This window comes from Theobroma cacao, chromosome 2 (genome assembly GCF_053813885.1).
Source record: "Theobroma cacao isolate CCN51 chromosome 2, ASM5381388v1, whole genome shotgun sequence".
In the NCBI taxonomy this organism is placed as follows: Eukaryota; Viridiplantae; Streptophyta; class Magnoliopsida; order Malvales; family Malvaceae; genus Theobroma; species Theobroma cacao.
In genome coordinates this window covers 8,354,287-8,382,100 of record NC_142640.1, presented here as the reverse complement: position 1 = coordinate 8,382,100, position 27,814 = coordinate 8,354,287, and the positions used below count along the sequence as shown (strand labels likewise).

The following is a 27,814-nucleotide window of genomic DNA, read 5'->3' as shown; positions in this document are numbered from 1 at the left end:
TAAATTGATTAGGTACCTCCAGCACTCAGACTACATCCATGAACCCTCTTACCCTCTCCTCTCCTTCCTACATTCGATCATTGAATTCGAGGTGAGGGGTTGTAGCTAAGATCTTCATTTTCTGTTCCTTTTGGACCTTTTTCCATTGTCAGTCAATGAATCCCGAGAAACTTATACGCGAGGATAGGGAGCGGTAGAAACTTCTAAAATGTGATGAAGGAGTCCATCCATGCATGTATGATAGAAAGAAATGAACTTTTTTGAAAAGGCGATGAAGCACAGCTTTATTGGTCAAAGAAAAGAGGCAACCTAACGAGCAGGCGTTCATGTGCTTATCTGGAATACAAGCTTTTCAGCATTCTTTTTAATCTTCAATTTGTAATCCTGAGGTGGAAATGAATGGGCAGTAGGCCATGCAGATTAAAAATTGCCTCACCTGCTTTCCAATGCCCTAAGCAGCATTAAACTATGATAGTGAGGCTTTTGCTTAACATAAAAGAAACGCATGAAGGAAGAAATCCAAGGCCGGTTTGTCAAAATGAGGAAACAAATCACAGGATGTTGTTCCAAAGACAACTGCCACATCAGGGACACATCAGGCCCATCCCCACATGGCATGATAGCATTAAGAGTCCACATCCTGAATCTTCAAATGAATTCAACAAAGTTGTTGATAGAGCGGCAAAAGGGTTGCCCGGCTTTCAGTGGTGCCGGCAACACAAAGTTGGTAAGATGACATTTTTTAGTCATCTTCAGAACTTTCATAACAGTACTTCAGTCTCCGACAAATATTTATGCAAACATCATTAGCAGAAAATGCTTGTATATTAGGAAGAATACGCCTATTCTGCGTGTGCCCACAAAACTAGCGTGCAGGTCAAGCACCTATATGACATCACATGCAGCATATGATAATTCAGTTTGATAACTTATCATATCAACCCCTAGCAAAATCAAGCCAGAGTACGAAGTGAGCCATTTACCTGAAGGAAACCAACCACTGTTCATGACATATTGTGCTGCATTTAGGTGATGCCTACAATTTCTCCAATAGCTCATATGACAATTACTAGTATGAGAAATTTTCGCAGAAACAAAAGTGAAAAATGGTTTCAGAGTTTAGTTCCTAAGTACTTTTATCTTAACTCTTATCCTCTATCTTGTCTTCATCCAAATTCCCCGAGCATGGAGATGGAGTGAATCCATGCATTGCCTTAAGTGCATCAACAACTTTCTCCATTTGCATACTACGGCTACCCTTCACCAGGACGACATCATTAATATTCAAGCAATTCAAGATTTTGGGAACAATATTTTCTGCATCAACCGCATGTATAATATTTATCTTCTTATGTAAATTCATATTCTCAGCTGCTACATGAAACCTCTTCCCAGCAATGCCAACTAAATCAATATGAGCATCAAGACAATAGTTTAGTATCTCCTCATGATACTCCATCTCAGCAGGACCAAGTTCTAGCATGTCCCCAAAAATAGCAACTCTTTTTCCATTGCAATCAATGCTTTTTAACGTGTCAATGGCAGCTTTGGTGCTAACAGGATTGGCATTGTAAACATCATTCACTATCCTGATGCCACATTTAGCTGCTACAAACTCTGACCTCATGTTAACAGGAACATATCTAGACAAAGATCTTCCAACTTGGGAAAGAGGATGGCCAAAATATGTTACAACTGCTGCTGCTGCACAAGCATTAAGAGCCAGATGCAGACCCAGACCAGGAATCACAAACTCCACCCTGGATATGAAACCAACAAACTATTTACATAAATACTTTCAAGTGTTTTGTATTTGTTGAAAATCTAACAATAAAATATGCAACTCAATCAATGAACAAGATAAGACGCCAAAACTTCTTATGGCAACAAACTATCCAAATATGGATGCAATCCTAAGCAAGAAAAGAAGCCCAAACTTCAGAGTACAATAAAAAACACTCTGGAACTTTTGCCCTTCATGAAATAGTTATTAATAAGAAAAAGTTCCAAATAAATTAGGTGTTAATCATAGGTCATAACAACAAAAATTGACACTGATATCATCTCTAAAATCTCAATGGAAATTTTTGGATATGGAAATTGCAATAAAAGTTGAGGAAGAAGGAAAATTTGAAAACATTGAGCTTATCCAGAGAAAAAAGAATTAAACCTTTATAATTTATTTTTTTAAAAAAAGTGATAAGTAGTTCGAGTCATAGCCCTTAGGGTCTCATTTGGCGCCAACTTCCCATTCCATTCACTTTTGACAGGAGGATTTCAAAGTAAGAATGCAACCATTTTGTCACAATTTCAACCATAAAAGGTAACATGCTTCTTTCATTCCAATTTCAAAATTTTTAAAAAAGATTTCAAAGGTTCCTTTGTTCAATTGATTTTTTGGTATCAGTTGATCAAAATCTTCAAAATTATTTGCATAAAAAAAATGAAATGAAGGGAAAAAGTCCATAAGAAATCTATCCTAAATAAAGGTTTCTGACTTCTACTTATACCTTGAAGTGCCCCAACTACTTAGTAAGGATCTATTCAAACACTCTTTGGTCCCAACAGTTCATTACGGCAAAACCCATTAACTTAAAAATGACCAATCCTTCTAACAAACTTACATCTCCATATTGTTCTCTAAGACAACTCGAACTCCAAGACCGCCACATATGCTATCTGCTGCTACCAGCCGAACATCACACTCCAAACTCTGGCCAAAGAGCACCTAATGCACAGGTAGAAGTCAATTTGCAGGACTAGCTTACACACCAGGATGGAAGGCAAAAATATCAAATCCCTCCACCAATGACAAGGAAGATTAACTTGAGAAATTACAGCTAGACAGACCAAAGATATAGACTCACACCTTTTATCATGAAACCATTTGAAAGCATGCTAAATGACACAAAAGTATGTCAATAATTGTTGGAATACCATAAAATGTTGACAGTTTGGAGAAGAATCAAAGGTTTAGCACCTCATACAGTGTGGCTCTTACTTCTATAGCATAACAAAATGCCCATGCAGCAACCAATTCATGGCTAATGCTACACCTAATGCCAGCTACGTCGATGGCATCTTATATTCACTGCTATCTTAGGTCTCCAATTGTTTGGCATGGGCAAGAAGCCGAGAACTGTTAAAAGTAGGTTTGTGAAACAGCATCAATAATATGAGATAAACCTATCATACCCTTCTAGCCCCTGGAGGAACAGGAAGGCCAACGACAAGAGGATCATCAGCATTCAGAACACAAACATCTCCTGGCTTTGCTTCTTCCAAAAGCTCCCCCTTAGCCATTGCAACTTCCTCCAAGCTTCCAAGTTTCTCCAAATGAGAAGGACCCACATTTAGAATCACTCTTATATCTGGCCTCCCCATCCTTGCCAGTTCCAATATCTCTCCTTTCCCACTCATTCCCATCTCCAAAATTGCAATGTCCACATTCCTAGGAATCCCGATCAATGACAAAGCAACTCCAATTCTAGTGTTCCAATTCCCATAACTATGATGAATCCTACTCTCTAGACTCTCAAGAGCCAAAGCAATCATAGCTTTTGTACTAGTTTTCCCAACACTTCCAGTAACCGCAATCAGTTTACCAAGAAACCTGTTCCTTGCAAAAGTTGCCATTTTCACCAATGAAATTAGAGTGTCACCATCAATCTTAACAAAACCCACGTCCCAATTCTCGCAAACCCGATTTCCGATAACCCCAACACATCCACATTCGGACAATTCGGGGGTTACAAAATCATGGGCATCAAAATTTTCGCCAACAATGGCAAAGAACCATTGGCCGGGTTCAATGGTTCGGGTGTCCGTGCAAATGGTTCCTGGAGGACCCCATTTTACAATTCTGCCACCGACGGCTTCCGCTATGTCAGTGACAGTCCAAAGTGGTGAATTTGAGGGGCCATAAGGGGTAACTTGGGTACTGTGGTTGGAATGGTTTAAGGTGCTTTTGATGGAAGTAGCGGAAACTAAAACCCTTGCATGGAGACGGGTAGCTAAGGATCTTGAAACGGAAGAATTTGTGAGAGTGAATGTATTAGGAAATGGAAAGGCGGACATGGAAGTCAAGTGGTTTTAACTCTCAAGTTTCTGCTTTCCAGGTTAAGAAGATTCTATAGATTCTGTTCACTGTAAATTTCTTTTTTTGACAAGCATAATCTTTCATTAAATCAGAGGGTATGGAAGGCCCTTAGACACAAAAACATGGCCCTGAAGGTCTCAAAAAATGTATTTGTAGTAACTAAATTATCTATTTATAAATACTGATGTAATAATTTTTCCTTCTGCCTAAACTGATGTAACTATTTTTTAACAACATATCTTATCTTAATTGTTGAGCTTATATTAATTGATAAAGTAGAAATCAATCATAGTATTTGTATATGTATTTTTTTGAGGGCAAAAGAAGAAAAAAGAAAAGCAGTTTTCCTATTCAAAGAAAGATATTTTCGTTTCCAGCAACAGGGAACCTATCACATCTTAATAGCAAAGCTTGTATATAATAATGTTGTTTATTTGTATGTTGTGCTTCTTCCTCATTACTCTATTCTTTTATTTATGATTGGAAAATCAAATCTTGGCCCCGGAGTAGGAAAGGTGAATGCCAGTGCAACAAGCTGCACATAATCATCACATGTTAGAATGGAAAAGAACAAGGTCCCTACTCCACAGTCCACCCAGCAATCAGACTACCACAGGGACACTAAACCATGGAGTAGGCCAATTTCAACGTGCAAAACTGTTTAAAGCATAGTCGAATATCATTCCTGAGATCACACTTGGGCTTGCAACAATCTATACTATTCAGTAATGCTATCCAGTGCCATCCCAAACACCCGGACAAAACGCACAGGACCCTACCGTGAATGATCCTGAAAATGAGGTTCTGCCGATAGAACTTGGCCACCTGCCAAGCAACCCACTAACTGAAAAACCAGTTTGATATAGCATTTGCTTAGATATGCTGCTCATGATAGCAAAATATGTAAAGTTTTTTTCTTTTACAACTTTTTGCCATAAATTTTCTAAGCATTGACTAATTCTAATGCTAATGGTTGCAACGGAGAAGGGACGGGAAAAAACAGGTGCCAAAATGCTGTCCTACCCATAAATCTGCCACATTTAACATTTACCACAGTTCCCTATACAGATACAAGTAAATTCTCTCCCTATGGCTTATTTAACTTAAACAAATGACAGACACAACTTGTGCTTGCAAATAAGCAAATCTTATTCAGGCTAAAATGGAAAACCTAGTAACCCAATATCCGCACAAGTATGTAGTCTTCTGTCCTTTGTACATTTGGCAGCTAAACGGCATATTACCTATGAGCAGATGTGTGCGACATTGGGTATGTCACAGGACCCATGTTCATCGGTGCACCAGGAACCACTGTACCTGGTACAGGAGCTCTGACTCCATAAGCCATATGTGCCGGGGCAGGAAGATTCACTGGTGTGCCAACTGCTGAGACAAGGGGACCTCCTATTGGCTGCCCTATAGTTGGAGCACCATACATGCCAACAGCAGGTGGTGCAGCAGGATGTTGAGGGGGCTGTTTGGTTGATTTTCCAGAGGAACCTCCAGTTGCAATACCATTTGATTGACCAGTGATCGGACCTTGGGGTGCTGAAATGTCTCCATTGCCAACACTGGTTATATCATGGATGCTAGATCGCCTCCTATCTTTATTCATGGAGTTCAATCGAATGAAGTATTTTTGTGCGTGACTTGCCACTTGTGTCGGCGTTCTTGTGACCACAAAGTTCCGGGATATGCTTCGCCAGTCACCTTTCCCATATTTATCCAAACCAAGAAGAAATAATCTATTTTCAAGATAAAAAAAAAAATACAGTGACTACACATACCACTAAAATCATAATATGACATGCTTATTGGTCAAATGTAATATCAAAATACATCTCAAATTCATAGAATAAGTATAAAGATCATCATTCTTAAACAATTAACAAATTTCAATTTATAATAATTGATAAAATCATAGCTCCTCAACCAAACTTATAACTTGAAACCATGTCTCTTGATCAAAAGAGCATTACTAAAAGAGGAGGGATTTTTGCATAAAGGTTCAGACATTTCAAGGTTTTTTCTTTAATATGCAGGAAGCATAAACCTCAAACTTTTCAAATAACATAACAATGTAAAGACTTAAAAACCTATAGTAACTAGAAGTTAAGAACTCTACATACACACCGGATGGTGAGGGAGCGTGTAAGGGAAGTAGGAGAAAGTTTGCTGATGATAAAAATACAATGTTCAAAAGCATCACATGTGACCCAATGTTATATCATGCTGCCCAGAGTTACAGCTGTATTCTAGAAACTCCAATCACTTTAAACAATAATGATAAATTCTAGGCACAAACTCAGCCAAAGGGTAAACTCGGGATTAATCAAGCCTAGACAAGCCTACAAAACTATTATATTTTGGAAACTGAATATGTTTATAAATACTAACTTGTAGTAGTATGCACAAACAACAGTATTTTCCAAGATGACCCAGATTTGGCTCCTTTAGACATACCTTAATACATCCACTTCAGGGAGCATTCAACTAGAATCATCCTATATACTTTTTCACATCCTTCAGAAATTCTAGCTGTTACAGATAATTAATCCAAAAAGGGGGGAACTTTAATTGTAGCATATTAAAGGCATAGAACCTACCGTTTTCTTCCTATCTGATTCTTCAGAATATTTCTCAGCCAATGTCTGTTGAAATCTCCTAACTTTGCTTTCCCAATCCCAAACGATATAGCCAATAGGCCAAGGCTTCATCATGCGTAACATGAAACCGGAGTCTATGAGGGTTTTACTAACAAGAGTGCTCATGTTAAACAGGAGTGCTCATGTTAATCCAAATTCCATCAGATTTAGACCTTAGCATGGACTTGTAAAGACAATCACCATGCCATAACAAGTAGTCCATAAGAATAGCATTATGACCAGTTTTTCATTGATTGCTTGCAATCCTTTAAAGTGACATACCCAACATCAACATCAAAAACTCCTAATATATATTGTGACATAAAGCTTCTGCAGACTCCTTATCTTTGCCACCCAGCTTTTGCTAGCTACAAACACCATTCTTTGCGTATATAGGGAAGTTGAAATCCGATTTCCACCTGGAACAATTGTACTTGAATTCTACATTTATCCTTTCTTCTACAAGATCATTTTTCCCCCAAATGTCGTATAGATTTCCAAATGAGATTGATGCCTCTCTACAGAAAAGATTACAGCTATTCTCAGAATTAGCAGCTAATATGCATGCAACATTTGATAAATGTTCTCTATGGAATATACCCCCTGCTATATTTAGCATCTGATAGATTGTTCATGAAGGATCATTCACCAATGGAATTTATTAATTACTACAGATCCCAGGTCATGCACACATCCTCTGGCCTAGAAGGCATTGTAGACCAAATAAAGCTAAAGAATATGTTCTGTAACGATCAAATTCGCAGATAACTAAGTTATCAAGAGAAAGGATACTTAAACATCAATAAAAAATTAGCTGACTTAACACCCTACTCTTTTAGCCATGTGCCATTGAACAGAGAACAAGCACTCTGATTCTTAAGCACAGTCAACTATTTTGCAATGATGTTCGTTGGTATGACTCAGAAAAAAGTTCAAGCCGTCATGTTTCTAAAAAATATATAACAAAGGAAAGCATTCAATATATATGTCTAGAATTACCACGCACAGCATTTAACACACCAAAATGTTAAGTACATATTATCATCACAGTAACCTCACCCCTTCAACGGTATCAGCTATCAATGTCTTACAATAAAGGAAGTTATTTCTAATGAATACAAAATTCACTAACATTAAATAAGGAGAAAGTGTAAGATAAAGCATCTAGTTCATGTAAAACTAACATAGGAATCATCAAATGAAACCATCATAATGGTATACAGTTATAATGTTTCGAAATGTTAAAAAGTGCAGACTACTCCAAAGACACCAAGAACATAATTATCAATTCAAGGACACTACATCAATAAGTTACAGTTAATTTTGAAAATGGGAATTAATTAGATGACTTGTAAGTAAAGCCAAGTCTTAAGCAAGGTACGAACATTTAACCAAAAACCCCAATTCCACAATATAGTTCAATCCAACAAGTAATTCGTTTCTAGTTTCTAGAATTTTCCACAAAGGTTTCAAGCCATGGCAGCATGTTTTGTAGCTCCAACACATGTGCCTCCACTTTGGGACCTTTAACCTTTGATGGTCAACCTTCAAAATTTAGTCACTGCTTTTATAACGTGACCAAATATACCCCATCAACAATGCATTGGCAAGTCAATATTAAAATATAACATTCAGATCAAACTTGCCTAAAAACATGACTATACTGTCTTCATTCCTTTTCCTTCTTAATTTAAAAATAAAAATGCTGCTTATTTATATTTTTATGAGGTGACCAATAATGCACAAGTTCAGGGATAAGACTGGGCAACTGGTTCAAGTCTGATGTAGTTCATGCCATGCACAGAATCAGGTATGCAGAACAAACTGTTTATTGATTGTAAGTTTAACACATTAAACATATGCCAATCTCAACCCACTTAACATTTTCTAAATGCCCAGAAGCAATTTAAAGTAGAAACTCAATTAATCCTCTGCCATATTTAATCTCAAGGGACAAACTAGAGTTGATGTAAAATGGTCAAGTTACATGTGCCACATAGCTTAGTTGAGACATCCGTGCAAATTAGTGTGTCTCTCAACATGGCCTAGTATACAAGCCTGGGATGTCTAGCCAAGTAGCCTAAATTGCATCTGCATGCATCTAAGTGTATTTGTGCGGAGCGCAATTTAGGACTTAAATATACATAATTTATCCTACATAACAAACTGTTTATTGATGGTAAGTTTTACACCTACAGCATTACCCAATCTCAACCCAGTTACCATTTTCTACATGCCCAAAAGCAATTTAAAGTAGAAACTCATTCAATTCTCTGCCATATAAAACCTCGAGAGACAAACTAGAGTTGAAGTAAAAAGGTCTGAGTTACACATGTCACATAGCTTAGTGGAGACATCTGTACACATTAGTGTGTCTCTCAGCATGGCCCAGTATACATGGCTGGGATGTGTAGCCAAGTAGCCTCAATCACATCTGCATGCGTCCTAGTGTATTTGTGCGGAGGGAAACTTTTATTTGACTTAAATTTATATAATTTATCCTACATAACAAACTGTTTATTGATGATAAGTTCTACACTTAAAGCATACCCCAATCTCAACCCTTGTTACCATTTCCCTAACGACAAAAAGCAATTTTAAGCAGAAACTCATTTAATTGTCTGCAATATTTAACCTCAAGAGACAAATTAGAGTTGAAGCAAAAAGGTCTAAGTTACACATGTCACATAGCTTAGTGGAGACATCTGTGCACATTAGTGTCTCTATAAAAAACACCTAGTATACGTGCCCATGATTTGTAGCCAAGTAGCCTAAATTACATCTGCATGCGTCCACGTGTATTTGTGCAGAGGTGAAATTTTTATTTGACTTAAACTTACATAATTTATCCTACTAAATGAGAAAATTAAGATGCTAAAATTACAAAAATTAATGCAGAAAGAGGAGCAAACCAATATCCGCAATATTTATAGATACTTATTATTAATATGATACAAAATTGGGAGACTTTATACTTAACTACCAGTTGTTAGTAACATAAACAGGTGGAACAAACTAAATTCATACCCTCAGTGAACTTGCCAGATATTGAGCACCAAAACCATTTCAAATAGGGCTGATATCTACCACTCATCTGAGGCCTAATTCAGTTAGGCAGTGATTTGATGGACACTTGAGCTACAAACAACCTAAATAGTTAAACTTGATGCAATAAACTTAACCACATTACTTAATATTCTTCACTTGGAAAGGCATGGATTTCCATCATAATGTGTACGTGATATGTGAATCAAAATTGCCCCAACAAAGCAAAAGTGGCTATGCAACCTAAGCACCAATTCAAGTGATTTCATTGATGAAATAAATTGCATAGGTTAACAAATAAAGTAGCCAGGTGAGAAGTTAATTCTCTACCATAATCCTTCTCAAGTTGTTCCTTTCATATCAGAACCAAATTTGGCAAGCACTTTAACAATGGAACCATAACCTTTTATGCTAGAAAACATGATTTGGCAGGGGAAAGCACTTAAAATCAAAAATGTCAACTTTAGGTCAGAATAGGGCTATTATGGTGGTTTCTAAAAGATTAGCCCACGCCATACAAATGCTAAACAGTTAATCCGCAAATAAACGCCAAGAGTGTCGTAAAGGTGACATATAAAGACAGTAATTATTCTCCTTTAGGGTACAAGTTTTCTGGACAAAAGAACATAAACAACCGCCCGCAAGATCTCTCTTCCACGTGGTAAAATTGAAGTCCCTTTTCTCTTCAGTTATTTCGCATCAATTCAGTATATATTCATCTATTAACCTTCCACAGACGTTAACGCTTCACATAACGCACAGCAGTGAAACCTTAAATAGGAAAGCCATGTAGAAGATCTAAGCTTCCTAACAACTAACTAACAATAATCATCAGGTAGAATTTAACTGGTAGAAAACAATTTTTGGAAACCTTTTTGTGAAATAAAAATCAAAGATTCTAAATATGCACAGGATATGAGATTCCGAGGCAACCAAAACATAACAAATGCACATAATTACTAAATATAAAGCACAAAGAACACTAAGTATTAAAGTTCCAAAGGGCAAAAGAAAACATAATCAAGATACTTCTAAAGATGCATAAATCAATCTAAAGGAATCCAGAAATTAATAAATTTAAAACCACAACAACTAATTCACCTGTGCTCATCCTCTGTCCAAGCAATCCCCTTACGGCGTTCCTGATCTGACCTTGAATTCTTACTCCCATTATTTGACTCACTGTTATAATGCCCTAAATGGCTGCTTCCCTTCTTACCAGTTCCTTCATCACCAGCAAGGCCTGCTGAACCCTCAAGAGAATTATATGAAGGGAGAGGCACACAACCAGATTCAATCCGGCTAACATCATCCTCCAGAAGCTCATAGTGCTTTTTAATCTCTTCTAAAGTTTTCCCAGGCACATCAGCTGCAATTTTTTCCCACCGATCCGAAGAATCCTCGGCATAAGTTGCAAGGGCATTCTCAAAAGCCTTATCTTGCTCCCTACTCCACTCGGAGCTGCTGCCAGCTTCATCCACAGTCATCTAGGGTTGTCTGAATCCACTATCCAGAATATCACCCGCAGGAGAAAAGAATTAACTTAACTGCCAAATTATGATAGCCTGTAATCCATCTCCAAAACCATGGCTTTTCAAGAATAGTTCCTGGATTATTCCTATAGTGGGTTTCACAGACAACAGGGAATAAAATACTTAAATTATGGGGAGGCAGAGATGTCAAGCAAAAGAGGAGAGAAAACAGACCCAGAAAAGGCCAAGGAAGCTTAACCAGAGATCACGTCCGATAAAATTCACAAAACCCCAGTGGAGTATGTGAAGAATTCAATGGTGATTTGCTCCACGATTCAAAAATTGGACTCTTGTGAATTGCTGACCTATTGACGAATGAAAAGGCAACAAAGTTCTGTTAGACCATGATAAATATCTGAAAACCATAAAATCAAAGATAATAAATGGCAGTTCAAAACATTAAAAAATTGGAATTAATGCGCAGTGAATTCAACCGGAAGGTAATTGGGATTTTTTGATCGTGAAATATATGAAAGAGACAATGCAAAAACCAAACAGAGAAGAAAACCCAGAAAGTCTACACGGATGGACTGAGAATTCAAGTTGCTATTTCTAATTCCAACAAAAACTCAGTTAACAAAAAGACTGGTTGATAACAACAGCTTTAACAGCAGAGGCCCACATAAAGTTATCCTGCTACTGCCTCACTCTGTTAAAAACCAGATTTTACAGAATACACTTCATCTCCTCATTCTTTGTTTTCTTCTGCTAATAAATCAGTAAGGAGAATCACCATAAATTACTCACTCTCAGCATAAGGTGGCAATGAATCCAATAGGCTTCCCTTTCAAGTTCAAATCAGAACCCAAAAAAAGAAAAGACTCCAAACTACAAGTTGCATTGAGGAGGGTACTTTAAGTTTCAGTCTTCTATAAAATCATGAATTTAAGAAAAAGGCAATTTTCAAACTTAAAACAATGAGCAAAGGAATTTCTGGATGCTAGCCATATATTGGAAACAACCATCCTGAAAAAAAAAATTACTTTCGGTCTTTCAGTAAGACACCAAAAAGAAAAGGTAAAACCCACTAACTGATACCAGGGTTTCTTCAACCATAGAGATATCAAACTAGGTGATTCCTGGGATTTTAATTCCCATTGAAGATACTTACCCAGTAATTCCTGGATTTTAAACTCTTGAGTTAGGACCTTGGGGGAGAAAAAGCTCACCTCAGATTCCTTGCTGTCTCACTATTCAAACCTAAAAAGAGTTCACAATAACTGTACAAAACGCCACAAAATGAAAGACCACCTACAACTCATAGTACTGGCACTATCAAGATTCTGACACTTTAACCGAAGCTCAGATAAACTTTTTCTTCCTAATTATACAAGCAGGAAATTTCTTTTTAACCAACCAAAGTCATAAAAATCTAACCTTTGATAGTGCCAAATCCTACTCCACGATCTCCCTCCTGTATTTCCGTCAAAACTTTTTAATCAAGAAATAACATCCCAGTATATATTTCAGTTGTAAGTTAACTTATTTACAAGACTTTTTAGGTTATAACTATGGAGTGGAATTAGAATCCCCCTAATAAGAACAAATTGGTAGTATCCAGAAAACCCAAAAAAAAAAAAACACTCCATGAAAGAAAACAAAAACAGGCTCAAAAGGAAAAACTCAAAAAAAGCACAAATTGTTGACAAATTTACAAAGGGTAGACATAGAAATTATAGATGATGTTGATGGGTTATCCTGAAATATCCACAAAGGAGGTTAGAGGATGGGTCAATTGGTCCCATCACCTCCAACAACTACTTTGCTACAAATAGGACAGCTGGGATAGAAAAAGCCTCACACCCCTCCCTCCAAGTTGCTCACATACACTGGAATCTGCAATTCCCATTAATATCTGACAAGATTATACTAACATGTATACAAAGAAAGAGAAAATAAAAATAAAAAAGACAACTTTATTCAGAGAGAGAAAAAGAGCAAATTGAACTTCTCTCTCTTTCTCTTTTCCTTCTCCCTTTTTGAGACTCCAAACAAACAAAAACAAATTTGGATGTCAGTAGATGAGATAACCACACCCAGTTGCAGAGAACAATATATAATTTTAATAACAATTCTTATCGTATTACTACTATATGCATCCATAATGATTGACTCTGAATCATTACCTTTCCTTTATATTTTCTCCTTTTCTTGTTCTTGTAAAGAGACAAAATAGCAAAGAAAACAACCCAGCAAAGTCTCAATCTTTAATTTTTTTACCAACAATGGGTTGCCTTTTTCAGTTGCTGAAACCGTTCTAACCAAAACAAAAAAGAAGAAGAAAAGAGTCAAAAGGCAATGTGTGATCGGTTGGGCGTAATGGGAGTTTGTGTGATGAGGTATTCCAACAGGATTAGAGACAAAGAAGAAGACTTTCCATTATTTATTGGGTTCTGTTCTGTTAATTACTATACCTAAAAAAAATTTAATTATCAGTTATCTATTAGTACTAGTTTCTTTCCACCTTGTGATTGCTGATGTTTGCTTTAATCGCACTTAATAATATCATTATGGTAGCCCAAAAGGAAAGTACAGAAAAAGATTTTTTTGTTTTTATTTAATGTCGTTTGTTTGATTTAAAATATTGTTCAAAAAATATTTTGAAAAGTTATATTTCTTTGAAAGATTAAAAATTTATTTTAAATTTAAATTATTTTATAAGTAAATGGGTAAAATAGTCATTGACTACAAAAAATGTTTTATTAGATTTGATGAATATTAACATTTAATTTAAAAGATTAAAAAAATAAAAATATATTAATATTTAATTTCAAAATTTTTAACTTAAAATATTAATATTTAAACTATTTAATATTATTAAAATTAAAAAAATAAAATTATTCAATATAATTTAATTTTTATTTATAAATTAAATAAATTTTACTAATAATTATAATTAAAAAAGATTTTAGTGATCTGATGAATATATATAAAAATATAGATTTTAGATGTCTTACATCATTCATAAATATTGATATTTTTGTAATGAATACATATAAATATAGATTTTAGATGTCTTACATAATTAATAAATATAAACAGTTTTTATTATTATGGTAAAAAAGTGATATGATAGAAATATTTTAAAAAATTAAAGCTTACTTTAATTATAAATTATAGTTAAGGATCGTATGAATGATTATATTCGACTAATGTTTAAATAAAATACTTAGATATTAGCATACTTAATTGGTATCTATAAATACTTGTTAATTTGATCTAAACAACTTAATTATTCTAAACTATTTTTTATTCAAAGAAATATAACTTATCCAAAAAAAGCATTGAGGTTTTATAAGTAGATGGATCAATGTACAAGAAGTTAGAAAAGCATACTAAGACAAAAGGTAAGGATGTAATCCATTGTTTGAAACTTCATAGTAACGGAATTGATAGAAAAATTCATAAACTGTGATAGAATTAATAAAAGAAACAGAAATGGTAATAGAGATCATACTAAAAAATAGATGAATTCAAAAATGAAAAACACACAAGACTTCAAACCCACATATTTAAAATGAAAGATCAAAAAGACCAAACCCATATCTGAAAACCTCGAACCTCAAACAGACCACATGTCAATCAAGTAGAGCTTCAAACAACACAAAAATATCACTCCATGTGGTGCAAAAATAAGACATTAAAGGTTTCTTTATATATATATATATATATATATAGTTGAGTTATAAATACGTGGTTAAATGTTTTGAAAAATATTATTATTGATTTTTATCAATTTTCATGTATATTCTTTATTTTGATATCAAATTAGTGAAAATCAAATACTTTGTAACCAATTCTTATTTATTATTTTAACATCCAAATAACGTAATATATAAAAATATTTTTTAGGATAATCCAAACAATATAAAATATTTGTGACTATTTATGTAACTAACACAAAATATTAAATTTTTTTACAAATATTTTTTATTTAAAAATTTTTCTTAATAAGTTATTTTTCGGTCACCAAACGAACTCTTAATTTCAATAGGAAATATGGATAAATTTACTGTTTTACTAATAGAATTTGAGTTGAGATTTTACCATTGTTTTTTTTCCCTGTTTTTGGATGCTTAATTTGGAATTTCTGACATTGTAAACCGATGTTTTTGGCATTTGCCTTTATTATATTTTGGATAAAATCTAGAAACATGCAATGTGCCAGTTTGACAAGCAATGAAATTAAAACCAAGCGTATATTGCCACGTCGGCAAAAGGTCAAAGTTCACGAGTCTAACAAAGCACATGGTCCGTGGCCCATGGTTTTAATAATTGCAATTTATCGTGGTTCCACCGCCACTCTTCTTCACCCAATTTGGGGTTTTTGTCTCCCCTTTTGAACCCTCGGTGGCATTCATACACCGTCCGAGACTTGCCACAAATGAATTTCTCTTCCATTAAAGTCGAAATGTTTAAGTTTCAATCAAAGAACAAAGCAAACTGTTTTCCCTAATATTGAAGTACCTTCTTAATTATTAGTCTTTTAGAGAAAGATTCCTACTTGGTAAGTTGTGGGGAGTGGCATTTGTCATCTCTTGGCTTTGAGTAGAGTAGTCAAAGGTCAGATGAGATTCTTTGGTTCAGTTATTGATGAGTTATGATCAACCATTGATTTCCAATTTTTGTGATGCAAAATATTCTAGTTACAGATCATTTGGCTTTGACAATACATCAATTTTGGTCCCAAATGTCTTGTTCTTTAATTTATGATGATGATGATCATTATCAACTTTGAAATCAAATTTCTATATTGAAACCATTTGAATGAGATCATTTTCTTTCTTTCTCAAAAAAGTATTGAAATTAATAGAATAAATAAAAAACCAGAAACCTCTTTCGTACTAAACTTAGCAGCAGACTACTGCTAGTGCTATAAATGCACTGACACCATATATTAAATTGCCTACATCAGAATGAAGAATCCATGAATTAACTCTGTTGTTAAGGATGAAAGAGTAAAAAGGGTTTTTATATAATATTTTAACAAAATTTAATTATTTAAATATTTTAAATTAATTTTTATTTTTTATTGTATTCAATTTAATTCTTATAGTTTTATTTTGAACTAAACAAATTGATTAATTATAATTAATCAAAATATTATTTTCTTTATATTCATGTATGACTAATTTAAAAAATAAAAATACTACGTAATTATGTCATCACACCACAAAAGCATAATACGTATCGTGCCATATTAACACTACGTAATATAAAATAATAAGTGACAATTTAACTAATACAATTAATTAACTATTAATTATAAAAATCTATTTAACTCAGAATAAAAATATAAGAACTTAATTGAATGTAACAAAAAAAATTAATGACTTATTTAAATTTTCATGAATAATTTAAAATTTTATTTCAGTATTATATCTGTTTTTATCCAATTAGTTAAATTGATAATGAAAATTTGAAACACATTCTCCTTTTTCAAGATCAACTTTAATTCAATTCAATAATTATTGCTTCTTTTAGGATGACTAATGTACAAAGATAAAATTTCTTTTAACCCATGAAAACATCCTCAAATTAAAAATCAAATCTTATTTTTTTTAAAAATAAAATGTAATAGACTTTAAATATGATCTTATTTTTTAAAATCTTATTCAAAATATAAGACCCACTACAAGACAAGTAAAAGATAAATTATACATTCGTACTTCTATTTAAAGATTTAAACCGTTCATTTGTCCCATATTTTGTGTAAAAAAAAAAAAACACTTAACAAGTGTTAAAATGAAGTAAGAATGCACCTTTTACTACAAATATATTTTGAATAGAGATTAAGAATAATGTCATTATAACGATGTTTACTTATAATCATTGTTCATTAGATTTTAAGAAAGCAAAAATATCTACTTACCCGCCGCAATTAGATATTTTTATGATGGAAGACAATTATTTTTCTGAGTTAATTATTACAACATTTTTTAATCTACTTACATTTTAATATTATTTTTAAAAATAATAATAATAAAAATTGTATTAAAATAAGAATAAAAAAAAACAATTACTCTTAGTGCTCTTTGAGCTTTACTCCGTCGTCCAAATGCAAGTACATGTAGTAATGCAGGAAGACTATGATAAATAAGCAAAAGTAACCACAAATCCCAGCTATATGACCGAAGTAGAGTTGAGACCATTTTGCTTACATACATATGGAAACACATGTTCGGTTCAAACAGGTGCCGACTGGTTAATATTTAAAATAACACTGAAACCACCGCCCTGTCAAACTTCAGACAGATTAAAACAAATGCAGTGACAATGATTGCATGTTTTGTAATTCTAGTATTTTGCAAAAGACGGTAAGAACAAGCATGGGCTTTTCCTTGAGGAATTGGGCCGCCAGCAGCAGGCCAGAGCTGCACATCTATTTGGACTATTTTTTGGGCCCATCAAGCATTGTTATTATAAAGAAAAGGCATATTAGTAACTAGAGTTAATCGCGATTTGAGAAGTACTTTAATTAATTAATACCATGTTAACCCAGTTGTATGTTTGACTTGCAATATTAATATTGAAAAAAAACCGTGATCTAATTGTTTAAAAGTTTATATTTAATTCACTACTAATATATCCAAAATCATTTAAAATTAATTAAAATATTATATATTATATATACTTTTATTGCATCAAATATAAAATTAATGTGTAATAAATATTATCCAACTCTTATTTATTAGTTCAAGTAGGAGTATTTGGAATAAAGAATTTGCGTAATTGGAGGGTGCAATAAGGATGTAATAAGTCATGATGATTAATAGCAACAGATCTAAAAGGAGACTCCCGCAATGCCATCACTTCACTTCCTTTTCCATTGTTAGTCCAAATCCTTCAAAACCTCTCTAAACTCTAAACCCATCTTTTCTTTCTCTGCAATTCTTTTTTTTTTTTTTTTTACTGCTTTTGGGGTAGATCTCTTCTCTTTCCTTAACCCAATTTTTTCATGACCCTTTTCACATCCTCATAGATCTCTCGCTTTTCTATCAACTTTTGGGTACTTCCCACAGATGGGAAAAGTTTCAGCCATTGTGTACATCACCGTGGCGCTTCTAATCCTCTTCCTAATCTCTTATTCCCCGAATAAACACTCCAGCCACAACCGCCATCGCCGCCTCAAGCTCCGAACTTCCTACAACTTCGGCAAACCCACCCGCCACGAGCCAGTGGCTTTTGACCCACTCGTGGCGGACATCGAGCGCCGTCGTGAAGACCGCCAATGGGAGAAACAGCACTTCGAGCATTCCCATCCTGAGTTTACGCATGACCCCGCACCGGCTGAAGAGTCGCAGCCCGAGTGGGAGGATTTTATGAACGCTGAGGATTACTTGAATGATGAGGAAAAGTTCAATGTTACCGATAGGTTGGTGGTATTGCATTTATTTTTAAATTCATGTTACTTTTTTGGTTAAGGTTGAAATTTTGGAGCTTTAATTAGTGTTTTAGCTGCCAAATTTATTTAGTTATAAATGCGTGCTTCATCTAGTAATATGCTTAAACAATTACTACTGTTTTAAGCTGCCTTTACTTGTTGACATTGATGCTTCTTATATCTGTGTCACTTGCATCTAGGTGTGAATTTGTAGAATAGATCTATTTATAATCATTGTTCATGATTAGTTCTAGTTTATTTGCTGACGGATATATTATTGGTAAAGTTTTGTAGTTGTTGATGTGGTTTACAGGAAATTATGCTAGGTGTGTTATGTGAGCATGCTCAATTGTTTTATATTTGCCATGTACAAGGGGTACCTTGTTATTACTTTGGTTGGTAACACATGCGTGCTGGTTTTTTTTGTCAGTTTATAAACTGATTCTATTTGTGTATATGATCTTTGCATCATGATGCGGCTTATGTAAACCTAGCACCTGTATCTATATACTTGTCGATGCATTTTGACAGTCACATTTCGATAGATGTTGATTGAGTGGAGGTTTAATGGATTGAACAGGTTGGTGTTGCTGTTTCCCAAGATTGATGTGGACCCAGCAGACGGTTTTGTGACTGAGAACGAATTGACTGAGTGGAACCTGCAGCAGGCTGCAAGGGAAGTCTTGCACAGGACTCAGAGGGAGATGGAGATTCATGATAAAAACCATGATGGGTTAATTTCATATAAAGAGTATGAGCCTCCCAGCTGGGTGAAGAATGGTCAGTGATCTTTACCATAATAAAACTAATTTTTAATTCATCTATGAAACTATCCTTGTTGCTTTTGTGTATATTTTGTTGTGTGATTTGGCATTCTTGTTGTTATTGTAGCTAAATTATCATTTCGCTTGAGGTTTGTAATGGGTGTTTTTAATACACATTTTGTGAATTACAGAAACTAGCTGCTTCATATTGTTTAACAGTTTATCGTTCTATTCCCTTTTGTGAATCGACAAAAGTGTCCTTAAAAGTGGTTTTCAAATTTTTCGAGAGATGTAGCGACATTAAGCCAAAACATGGAAAACATCCATGATCTGTTCTCTCCTTTCATGAGTGACGGGTCAGTAGTTATCGTATTCTTAGTGATAGAGGCATAGAGTAAACCTTTATAGCAATTTTACTCTCTTTAGGATCTCATATTGCTTTCAATCATGACCACTATGACCCTATAGTATGACACTTAGATTTGGTAATTGATTTCTGTTTAATTTTCCAGATAATAATCTAAGAGATGGTAACTGAATTTTTTTTTCCCTATTCTAGATAACACTTCTTTTGGCTATGATATGGGCTGGTGGAAAGAGGAACATTTTAATGCATCAGATGCAGATGGGGATGGTTTATTGAATATAACTGAGTTCAATGAGTAAGCACCAAATTCTACAATGAGTTTCAATTGATTCATCCCCAGTCAAAGGGGTTGTTTTCATTCACTGCTATTGCTCGCCCTTAATTTTTCTGTCACTGTTTGTCTAGCTTTCTGCACCCAGCGGACAGCAAAAACTCAAAGCTGCTTAAATGGTTGTGCAAGGAGGAAGTCAGGTAACCTGAGTTTTAATGATCTTTTTCTTTGTCTTTTCGCCCATGAAAATTGTATTTATATCTGTCCTAATAAATGTTAACAAAATCATGCTTAAGCTATATATCTTGAGTGCAAGAGCCAGTTCCACATTTTTGGCCATGTTATCCATTTGCAGTTGATCTGCTTTTTCTACGATCGCCTTAAATTGCTAGTTATTTTGCATCTTCTTTTTCCTCTTTAGGGAAAGAGATACGGACAAAGATGGGAAGGTTAACTTTAATGAATTTTTCCATGGGCTATTTGACTTGGTAAGAAACTATGATGAAGAAGGTCATAACTCTTCCCATCCATCTGATGACTCAATGGAGGCGCCAGCTAAACGGTTGTTTAGCCAGCTTGACAAAGATGGTGATAGGTATTTTTATGAACTTTTTGATGTTTATTATCATGGTTGAATTGAGAATTCGTTTTTTGCATGGTTAAGTAAATTTATGGTGCTTCCTGTTTTCAGATTCTTGTCGGATGAAGAGCTACTACCAATAATTGGGAAACTTCACCCATCAGAACGGTACTATGCAAAACAACAAGCGGATTACATCATATCACAGGTAAACTGATATGAGTATTGATAATTAGTAACGATCATTGATCCTGTTTCCTTACCCTTTCAAGGACAGCCTAAGTGAACTTTGCCTAAACTGAAAAGATTAAATGCTTTATGCTCAACATAAGGCTATGTTTTAAAACAGAACGAAGTAATACCTGCTGGAAAGGGATAGTTTCTAGAAACAGTAATGCATTCATACATTCTTAGAATTTATGCATTTTGAAAAGTAGCATTCATTATGAGATGGAGTGAGTCTTAATACTAAGACCATTATTGTCGTTATTATTTTAACAGTTAAATAATACCAATATACCATAGCTAAGGAAACCTAATACCAACGGTGCAAGAATTTTTACTATTATCTTTTTGGCATTATGCCAATTCCCTTGCTATGGTTGTATTATAATTCACTCTGCATGAATCGAATTATTATGACTTCCCTCATCGAAAATGTTTTAAGGCAACCTATACAATAAGTACTGCCTCTTTCTCATCCATGCCCCATTTTCCAAGTCTTAGAAACATTATATTACATCATGCTAATGTTTGCATGTATGTTGAAGGGGATAACTGGATTACTACCATTATTGACTTATTATTCTTTTTCTCCTTCTCATTTTTTATGGTTGTATTCTGTACATATTATGGTCTTTTTATTGGATTAATGGTCTTGCATAAGGAAATGATTTCCTCGCAAGTCATAGTTGCTGCAACCCTTTTGAAAAAAGAAATGAATAAAGTCCAAGGTTTGAATGCCCTCTCCCCCTTGGACTTCCTTATATGTACCAAAAGAAAAAAAGAATCTCCATTATGAACATTTTGTTAATATAATTGCAGGCAGATTCAGATAAAGATGGTCACTTATCCTTAGTCGAGATGATTGACAGCCCATATGTATTTTATAGTGCCATCTTCAATGATGATGAAGATGAAGATGACTATGAATACCACGATGAGTTCCGCTAAATGCTAATTTTATGATAGGTAAGAGGAACCATCTGCAATCTGTTTGCATCTATGTAATATTATCTGTCTTTGCATGATGGATCTCTTTTTACCACAATTTTTGCAGGACATGAAGGCAGCAATAGGATTCAAATTCTTTTCTAGCAAGAATTGTATGCTTTATAGAGTTATTTATGAAAATCTTGTTGCATTTCGACCAAGGTTATGCTATCAGTGTTGCTATCCATGGTGAGTTCATGTTCTCTTCTCTATTGTTTGATTCCCCTTATTTTTGTGGGGTTTTATTCTATCAATCAGCTGATTCAGATTGTTATTGTTTATTGCAGATTATGGACCTTAGCCTGTTGTGGAGGCCTTTTCACAATTAGTTGGTCATTGGAATTTCATCTTTCTGACATACATTTATTAGAGCACACTTGATGACACTTGATGTTTTTTCCTTTTTTTTTTTTTCTAAAGTTTTCAAGCCTTTCAAAAATTTGACTATCATATAGTGGACATTTGTGTACTACATAGAACATTAAGCATAATTTACTGGTTATGAGGTGAAGTTATTTGAATTAATGGACATCTAATATTTAACTTAACGGGGGTTGTATTTTAATTTTAACAGATACATCCATGGGAGTAATCTGTTAATTATCATAAATTAAGATCATGATTGGCTAAGATGCCTTTTGCAGTTTCTTGAATCTTTTGTTTGGGGTTATAATATGTATGGCGCCGGTTTATGGACTAGCTTTTCTTGAAATTATTTCCAATTTAGGTCCATATGCCCAATCCACAACAAGGTTAGTGTAAGTAAGGTGCCTGCCTCAATTTCGTGGTGTAACGAAGGCGTTCCTTGCCTTTTGTTTTCAGAACTTTCAAAGGACAAAATTAGTAACATGTCAGTCATAGTCAAATGTAAGATGACCAACGAAGGTGAAGAATACCCAAGCAGACCTGGATGTGCTCAGCAGCATACATGCAGAATACCACGTATGCCATTTCTTTCTAAAATTGAACGTCCTGAGCTTGAAATGTAAAAAAAAAAAAAAAAAAAAAATTCATACGATTTTATTTCTTTAATCACCAACTCTGTTATTTTATAATTTATTCTTCTGGTTGTCAACATTCGACATTACAACAGCAAATTCAACTTTCTGGACACAAAATAATCAAAGAGAAGAGCCCCATCCACCACCACCAGGTGTTAAAATCTCAAGTATCTCACCGGCCTGCACCTCCACTGTGTTCTTACCCCCAAGGTAGATTCTTCGTTCATCTTTGGTTATAAGGTAGTTGGCCCCTCGGGCCCCATTTGCACCCCCTTTCAACCCTCTAGGCGCATGTACACGCCTCTCTGATAGAATGCTAACCACTACTGCGCGCCTAAACTCTATTTCCCTCACAAGTCCATCACCCCCTTTGTGAATTCCTGCTCCTCCACTATTCTCTCTTAGTCCAAACCTGTGCAATAATACTGGATATCTCTGCTCGAAAATTTCTGGATCTGTCATTCGAGTGTTGGTCATGTGGCACTGGACGCCACTTGTCCCATCCCAGCTCGGACCAGCCCCACTCCCTCCCCCGATTGTTTCGTAATAACCAAAAGTATTGTCCCCAAAGGTCAGATTATTCATACATCCCTGAGAACAAGCACAGGCCTGAAATGCAGTCAACACTACATCAGTTATTCTCTGAGAAGTGAGAACGTTGCCTCCCACTACAGCAGCTTTATCACTTGGAGAGAGGAATGAGCCTTCTGGTACATGGATTTTAACTGGAGCCAGACAACCTTGATTAAGAGGAATGTCAACATCCACCAGACAACGGAGGCAGTATATGACTGCTGCAGCAGTGACTGCCTCTGGAGCATTCCAGTTACCATAAACCTCAGGGCTAGTTCCACTAAAATCAAAACGTGCTTCCCCTTTGTTAGAATCAATTGTGAGTTTTAAATGGATGACAGACCCGTCATCCATGCAATCCTCTTCTTCTATCATAAGGAAGTTTCTCTCGCCCAATGTAGTTGACTCTGATGAAATTCTTGCAGCAACTGACTTGAGCATTTCTCTCACTGCTTCTTCTGCATTAAGCTGCACATACGTCATGTAAGCCTGAACAGTTTCTAAACCATACTGCTCAATAAGTTCTTTGATTAGAGTGATTCCCCTCTGATTAGCAGCTACTTGTGCTCTAAGATCTGATAGGTTATCTTGAAGTTGCCGTGTTCCTGGGATTTTTTGAGTAGATTCATCAGCACCTGGAAACTCAAGAAGCTTGACTATTCCTTCTTCTTGGAAAATCCCCTTTTCCACAAGTTTAAATGCTTTTATTGCAGCCCCTTCTTCCCATATACACTTGGAAAAAGGAGGCATGCTTCCAGGTGTAACACCCCCGATCTCTGCATGATGTCCTCTACTTGCCACAAAAAACACTAGTTTCCCATTATCAAAAACAGGTGTTATCACAGTTATATCAGGAAGGTGGCTACCTCCAGCGCAAGGATGATTGGTGACAAGAACATCTCCTTCGTTCAAATTGCCACCCCAGTATTCAAGCTGCCAACGAACTGTACTGGACATAGCGCCCAGATGCACAGGAACATGTGGAGCATTAGCAACTAGTCCCCCATCTGGACCAAATAGAGCACAAGAGAAGTCTAGCCTTTCCTTGATATTTGTTGAGATAGAAGTCCGCTGCAGGGTTCGTCCCATCTGTTCAGCAATTCCCATAAATCTGTGATTGAAGATTGAAAGTTGCACAACATCTGCAACCTTCTCAGCAACTTTCACAGTGTTTAGAATAGACTCAATTTCAATTTTAATGTTTCCATATTTGGTTATAATAGCATTACATTTTGGTTCTACGATCACTGTACTACTCCCATTCATAATGATTGCAGGGCCAGGTATGACATGACCATATCCCAGATTATCAAGCTTGAACAGTGGTGTATCATGCCACCCATTCCCAAAAAAGACCTTGTAGCGGCCTTCAATTTTAGGGGAACCAGAAGCACGTTCTAGGGCCCGTGGTTTCAATATATTAGCAACTCCTATCCCACGAACTCTGACATCACATACAAGGATATTTCTATTATGTAGCTTAAATCCATACTCCTGCTGAAAAAGCTTCACAAATTCATCAGCATAGTCACATCCAGATCCATCTTCAGCAATATGTCCCTTTACCATGATTGCTGTATCTGTACCTTCATACCTCAAATTTAGGTATGTCTCAGTCTTTATATTTTCCCCTCTGAACCCTTGCTCTAGCAGCTTCTGCTTTACATGCTTCAACAATATAGCTTCTCGACGAGAGGCCTCCAGAACAGATTCAGGACCATAAACAGCAGCATAGGGCTCTTGTGCCTCTTCAACAACATCTGCCAATCCCATTCCATATGCACTTAAGATTCCACAAAACCGGTGAATAAGTACTGCTGTCATACCCAGTGACCTAGATATGGCACAGGCATGCTGTGGCCCAGCACCCCCAAAGCAAGCAAGTGCATGGTTCCTCGTTTCATGGCCCTTCATCTCAGTTAACTGCCGTATGGGGCGGCACATTGTCTCATTGGCAACATTCACAAACCCAAGTGCAATTTCCTCCACTGTCATGTCCTTTGCAGATGAATCTTGGCTCTTCCTGTAAGAATTTATTTTCTCTGCAAGCTTCTTGAATTCTTCCTTGGTTGCTTGGACATCTAAAGGCTGATCTTCATTTGGGCCGAAGATGGCTGGGAAATAATCAGGAATAACATACCCAAGAACCAGGTTTGCATCGGTGACTGCCAATTCTCCACCTTTGCGGTAGCACACAGGACCAGGATGAGCTCCTACTGACTCTGGTCCAACCCGGAAAGCCCCAAATTGGAACTTTAACTTTGATCCTCCACCAGCAGCAACAGTGTTTATGTCAAGCTGAGGTGCTTGTATTATTGCACCAGCAATTTTAGTTTCTAGGACTTGTTCATAACTTCCAGCATAACGGCTCACATCTGTTGATGTACCACCCATGTCAAATCCAATCAAAGGCTTCTCTGTTTCAAGACCAAAAAGAGTCTGTGAGTAGCCAACAACCCCCCCAGCAGGGCCAGACAAAACAGCCTTGTGCCCTGAAAATCTACTTTCTGGTGCAAGCCCTCCATCTGACTGCATAAATAAAACATTCACTTTCCCAAGGCCTTCATCAAATCTAGATATAAACCCTGCTAAATACTCTTTCACAACCGGGGTCAGATAAGCATCCACACTGGCTGTTAAACCCCGAGGAACAGCACGAACCATGGGAGTCAAAGCCGAAGACAAAGAAACATGTCTAAAACCCAAGTTCATAGCCAACTTCTCCACGGCCATTTCATGATATGGGTATGTGTAGGAATGCATAAGCACAACAGCCAAACAACTAATGCCTTTCTCCAACAATCCCTTCAATAAAGGCTTCAAAGCTTCTTCATCTAGACACTTGACAACCCTGACAAGCTCACCAGAAACCCCTTTAAGAAACGACTTTGAATTGTCCTTATTCCCTTTGTCCTGTTCAAGAACTAGCTCAATCCTCTCATCAACTTCAACAACTTCCTCGTAAAGATTGGATGATTTAGTTGCAGTAAGGTCAAAGATATTGGGACGAGACTGGTCACCAATCTGTAACAAATCCTTGAAACCTCGAGTAACACACAAAGCAATCCTCTCCCCTTTTCTTTCCAAAAGGGCATTGGTTGCCACAGTTGTTCCCATCCTTATCCACTCAATTTTATCAGTTGGAATTTTGGCAGTTCGGGGGATTTTCTCTCCTGTATATTCTTCAAGAATTCTCCTGATTCCTTCAATTGGAGCATCGTCATAATTCGATGGGTCAACGGATAAAAGTTTGAGAACCCGACCATCGGGGTGACCAGGAATCTCCGCATAAACATCGGTGAAAGTGCCCCCTCTGTCAATACAAAACCTCAGCTTCTCTTCACTGACACTCCCCATTACCACTCAAAAGCCCCACCAGGAAAAAAAAAAATCTGAACCCAAAGACCCAAGATTCACAAACCTTACCAAGAAAAAGAAGAAGAGAAATATAACGATTTGAAAATATGAATAAAACAACTAACAAAAGTAGAGTAAACGAGAAATTGGGTGTAGGAGGAAGGTTGAGAGGGTTACCCGGTGGGATTGACAAATGCAGATTTCAAGCGTCGAGAGGGAACGAGGTGTTTGAGACTGATACGTCAGAGAGTATATGATGGCGATGGGAGTTGTTTTGATTAAAAATAGAAAAGGGACCCACTCACTTTCCTTCCTACAGACACAGAATAATCCTATTCCTAGGAATAGGTAGGTTTTTGTGGGAGTTGTTTGCTCTGCACTTTGCCCACTTTCCTCACCAGACGCATTAAACTTCTTAAATTACCAAAAAAATTAATATTGCTAAGTATTTACGTATTTATATTTAATATTTATGTATTGAAAGCACTTATACGAAAGATTCATAACCAATGACGTATATGGCACCAATTTTTTTAGTAAAGCGAAGCTAAAATGGTTATAGTTTTGTTTAGAATATCATCTTTTCCAAGGCAAGTCCTCAATGGCTAGTAGAGCCAGCCAGGCTGCATCCTTAGAAATAGATTACACTGACTTGTTTATTTTGATTATGAATATTAAATTCAGAAGTAATATATATATATATATATATATATATCTTTTTTTTTTCATTCCAAAACTGTAACTTTGCTTCATCCTTCCCCCCTTGCCTTGCCGGGGTGATGAGCAGGAGATTCTTGCCGTGGCCGTTGCCTAGCAATGAATAAACCACCACCAGTTATGTGGCAAACCTTCGCCAGTTAATCTTTCCAAACTTGAACATTTGCATAGCTGAAACTAGTTTCCACCTCTAGTTTTTGACTAAAAACTCAACTCGCCTTGCGCCAGTTTCCAGTCATCACAACGATCAAATTGTCAGCCAGGTAA

At 35.8% G+C, this 27,814-nt stretch overlaps 4 protein-coding genes across 6 annotated transcripts; 1 reads left to right on the top strand and 3 right to left on the bottom strand.

Annotated features, from left to right (window-relative positions):
• Positions 1-128: 128 nt before the first annotated feature.
• On the bottom strand, positions 129-4,213 carry LOC18608447 (uncharacterized). Its single transcript, XM_018115764.2, has 3 exons — positions 3,196-4,213; positions 2,625-2,728; positions 129-1,760 (listed from the first exon to the last, which is right to left on the bottom strand). Exons 1-3 carry the CDS (start codon positions 4,075-4,077, stop codon positions 1,142-1,144), a joined length of 1,605 nt encoding a protein of 534 aa, XP_017971253.1. The 5' UTR covers positions 4,078-4,213; the 3' UTR covers positions 129-1,141.
• A 742-nt stretch (positions 4,214-4,955) lies between these two features.
• LOC18608446 (Duplicated homeodomain-like superfamily protein) lies at positions 4,956-12,627 on the bottom strand. Of its 3 annotated transcripts, none has more exons than XM_007043155.3 (4): positions 12,433-12,627; positions 11,496-11,626; positions 10,891-11,407; positions 4,956-5,844 (listed from the first exon to the last, which is right to left on the bottom strand). In XM_007043155.3, the coding sequence occupies exons 3-4, from the start codon at positions 11,274-11,276 to the stop codon at positions 5,340-5,342; spliced, it is 891 nt and encodes a 296-aa protein (XP_007043217.1). In that variant the 5' UTR covers positions 11,277-11,407; positions 11,496-11,626; positions 12,433-12,627; the 3' UTR covers positions 4,956-5,339. The 3 variants fall into 3 exon arrangements, with proteins under 3 accessions (XP_007043217.1, XP_007043219.1, XP_007043221.1); XM_007043157.3 differs by lacking the exon at positions 12,433-12,627 and adding an exon at positions 11,756-11,898; XM_007043159.3 differs by having other exon boundaries at positions 10,891-11,626.
• Positions 12,628-18,054: 5,427 nt separating this feature from the next.
• LOC18608445 (Calcium-binding EF hand family protein) lies at positions 18,055-22,447 on the top strand. Its single transcript, XM_007043152.3, has 9 exons — positions 18,055-18,696; positions 19,286-19,485; positions 20,029-20,131; positions 20,242-20,307; positions 20,529-20,702; positions 20,799-20,895; positions 21,732-21,878; positions 21,967-22,088; positions 22,187-22,447. The coding sequence occupies exons 1-7, from the start codon at positions 18,344-18,346 to the stop codon at positions 21,858-21,860; spliced, it is 1,122 nt and encodes a 373-aa protein (XP_007043214.2). The 5' UTR covers positions 18,055-18,343; the 3' UTR covers positions 21,861-21,878; positions 21,967-22,088; positions 22,187-22,447.
• A 470-nt stretch (positions 22,448-22,917) lies between these two features.
• Positions 22,918-27,169, bottom strand: OXP1 (oxoprolinase 1). The gene is made up of 2 exons (XM_018115732.2): positions 27,008-27,169; positions 22,918-26,894 (listed from the first exon to the last, which is right to left on the bottom strand). Exon 2 carries the CDS (start codon positions 26,828-26,830, stop codon positions 23,021-23,023), a length of 3,810 nt encoding a protein of 1,269 aa, XP_017971221.1. The 5' UTR covers positions 26,831-26,894; positions 27,008-27,169; the 3' UTR covers positions 22,918-23,020.
• Between the last annotated feature and the right edge of the window lie 645 nt (positions 27,170-27,814).

What these genes read in the sequence shown, in the direction of transcription:
- LOC18608446 (XM_007043159.3), bottom strand. Translation starts at nt 11,276, where the DNA reads ATGACTGTGGATGAAGCTGGCAGCAGCTCCGAGTGGAGTAGGGAGCAA. An exon ending in TGGACAGAGGATGAGCACAG is followed by an intron (nt 5,845 to 10,890) that starts GTGAATTAGTTG and finishes TCTTGAAAATAG; the next exon opens with ATTATTTCTTCTTGGTTTGG.
- OXP1 (XM_018115732.2), bottom strand. Translation starts at nt 26,830, where the DNA reads ATGGGGAGTGTCAGTGAAGAGAAGCTGAGGTTTTGTATTGACAGAGGG.
- LOC18608445 (XM_007043152.3), top strand. Translation starts at nt 18,344, where the DNA reads ATGGGAAAAGTTTCAGCCATTGTGTACATCACCGTGGCGCTTCTAATC. An exon ending in TCCCAGCTGGGTGAAGAATG is followed by an intron (nt 19,486 to 20,028) that starts GTCAGTGATCTT and finishes TCCCTATTCTAG; the next exon opens with ATAACACTTCTTTTGGCTAT. An exon ending in AATATAACTGAGTTCAATGA is followed by an intron (nt 20,132 to 20,241) that starts GTAAGCACCAAA and finishes CTGTTTGTCTAG; the next exon opens with CTTTCTGCACCCAGCGGACA.
- LOC18608447 (XM_018115764.2), bottom strand. Translation starts at nt 4,077, where the DNA reads ATGTCCGCCTTTCCATTTCCTAATACATTCACTCTCACAAATTCTTCC. An exon ending in TTCCTCCAGGGGCTAGAAGG is followed by an intron (nt 2,729 to 3,195) that starts GTATGATAGGTT and finishes CCTGTGCATTAG; the next exon opens with GTGCTCTTTGGCCAGAGTTT. An exon ending in TTAGAGAACAATATGGAGAT is followed by an intron (nt 1,761 to 2,624) that starts GTAAGTTTGTTA and finishes TTTCATATCCAG; the next exon opens with GGTGGAGTTTGTGATTCCTG.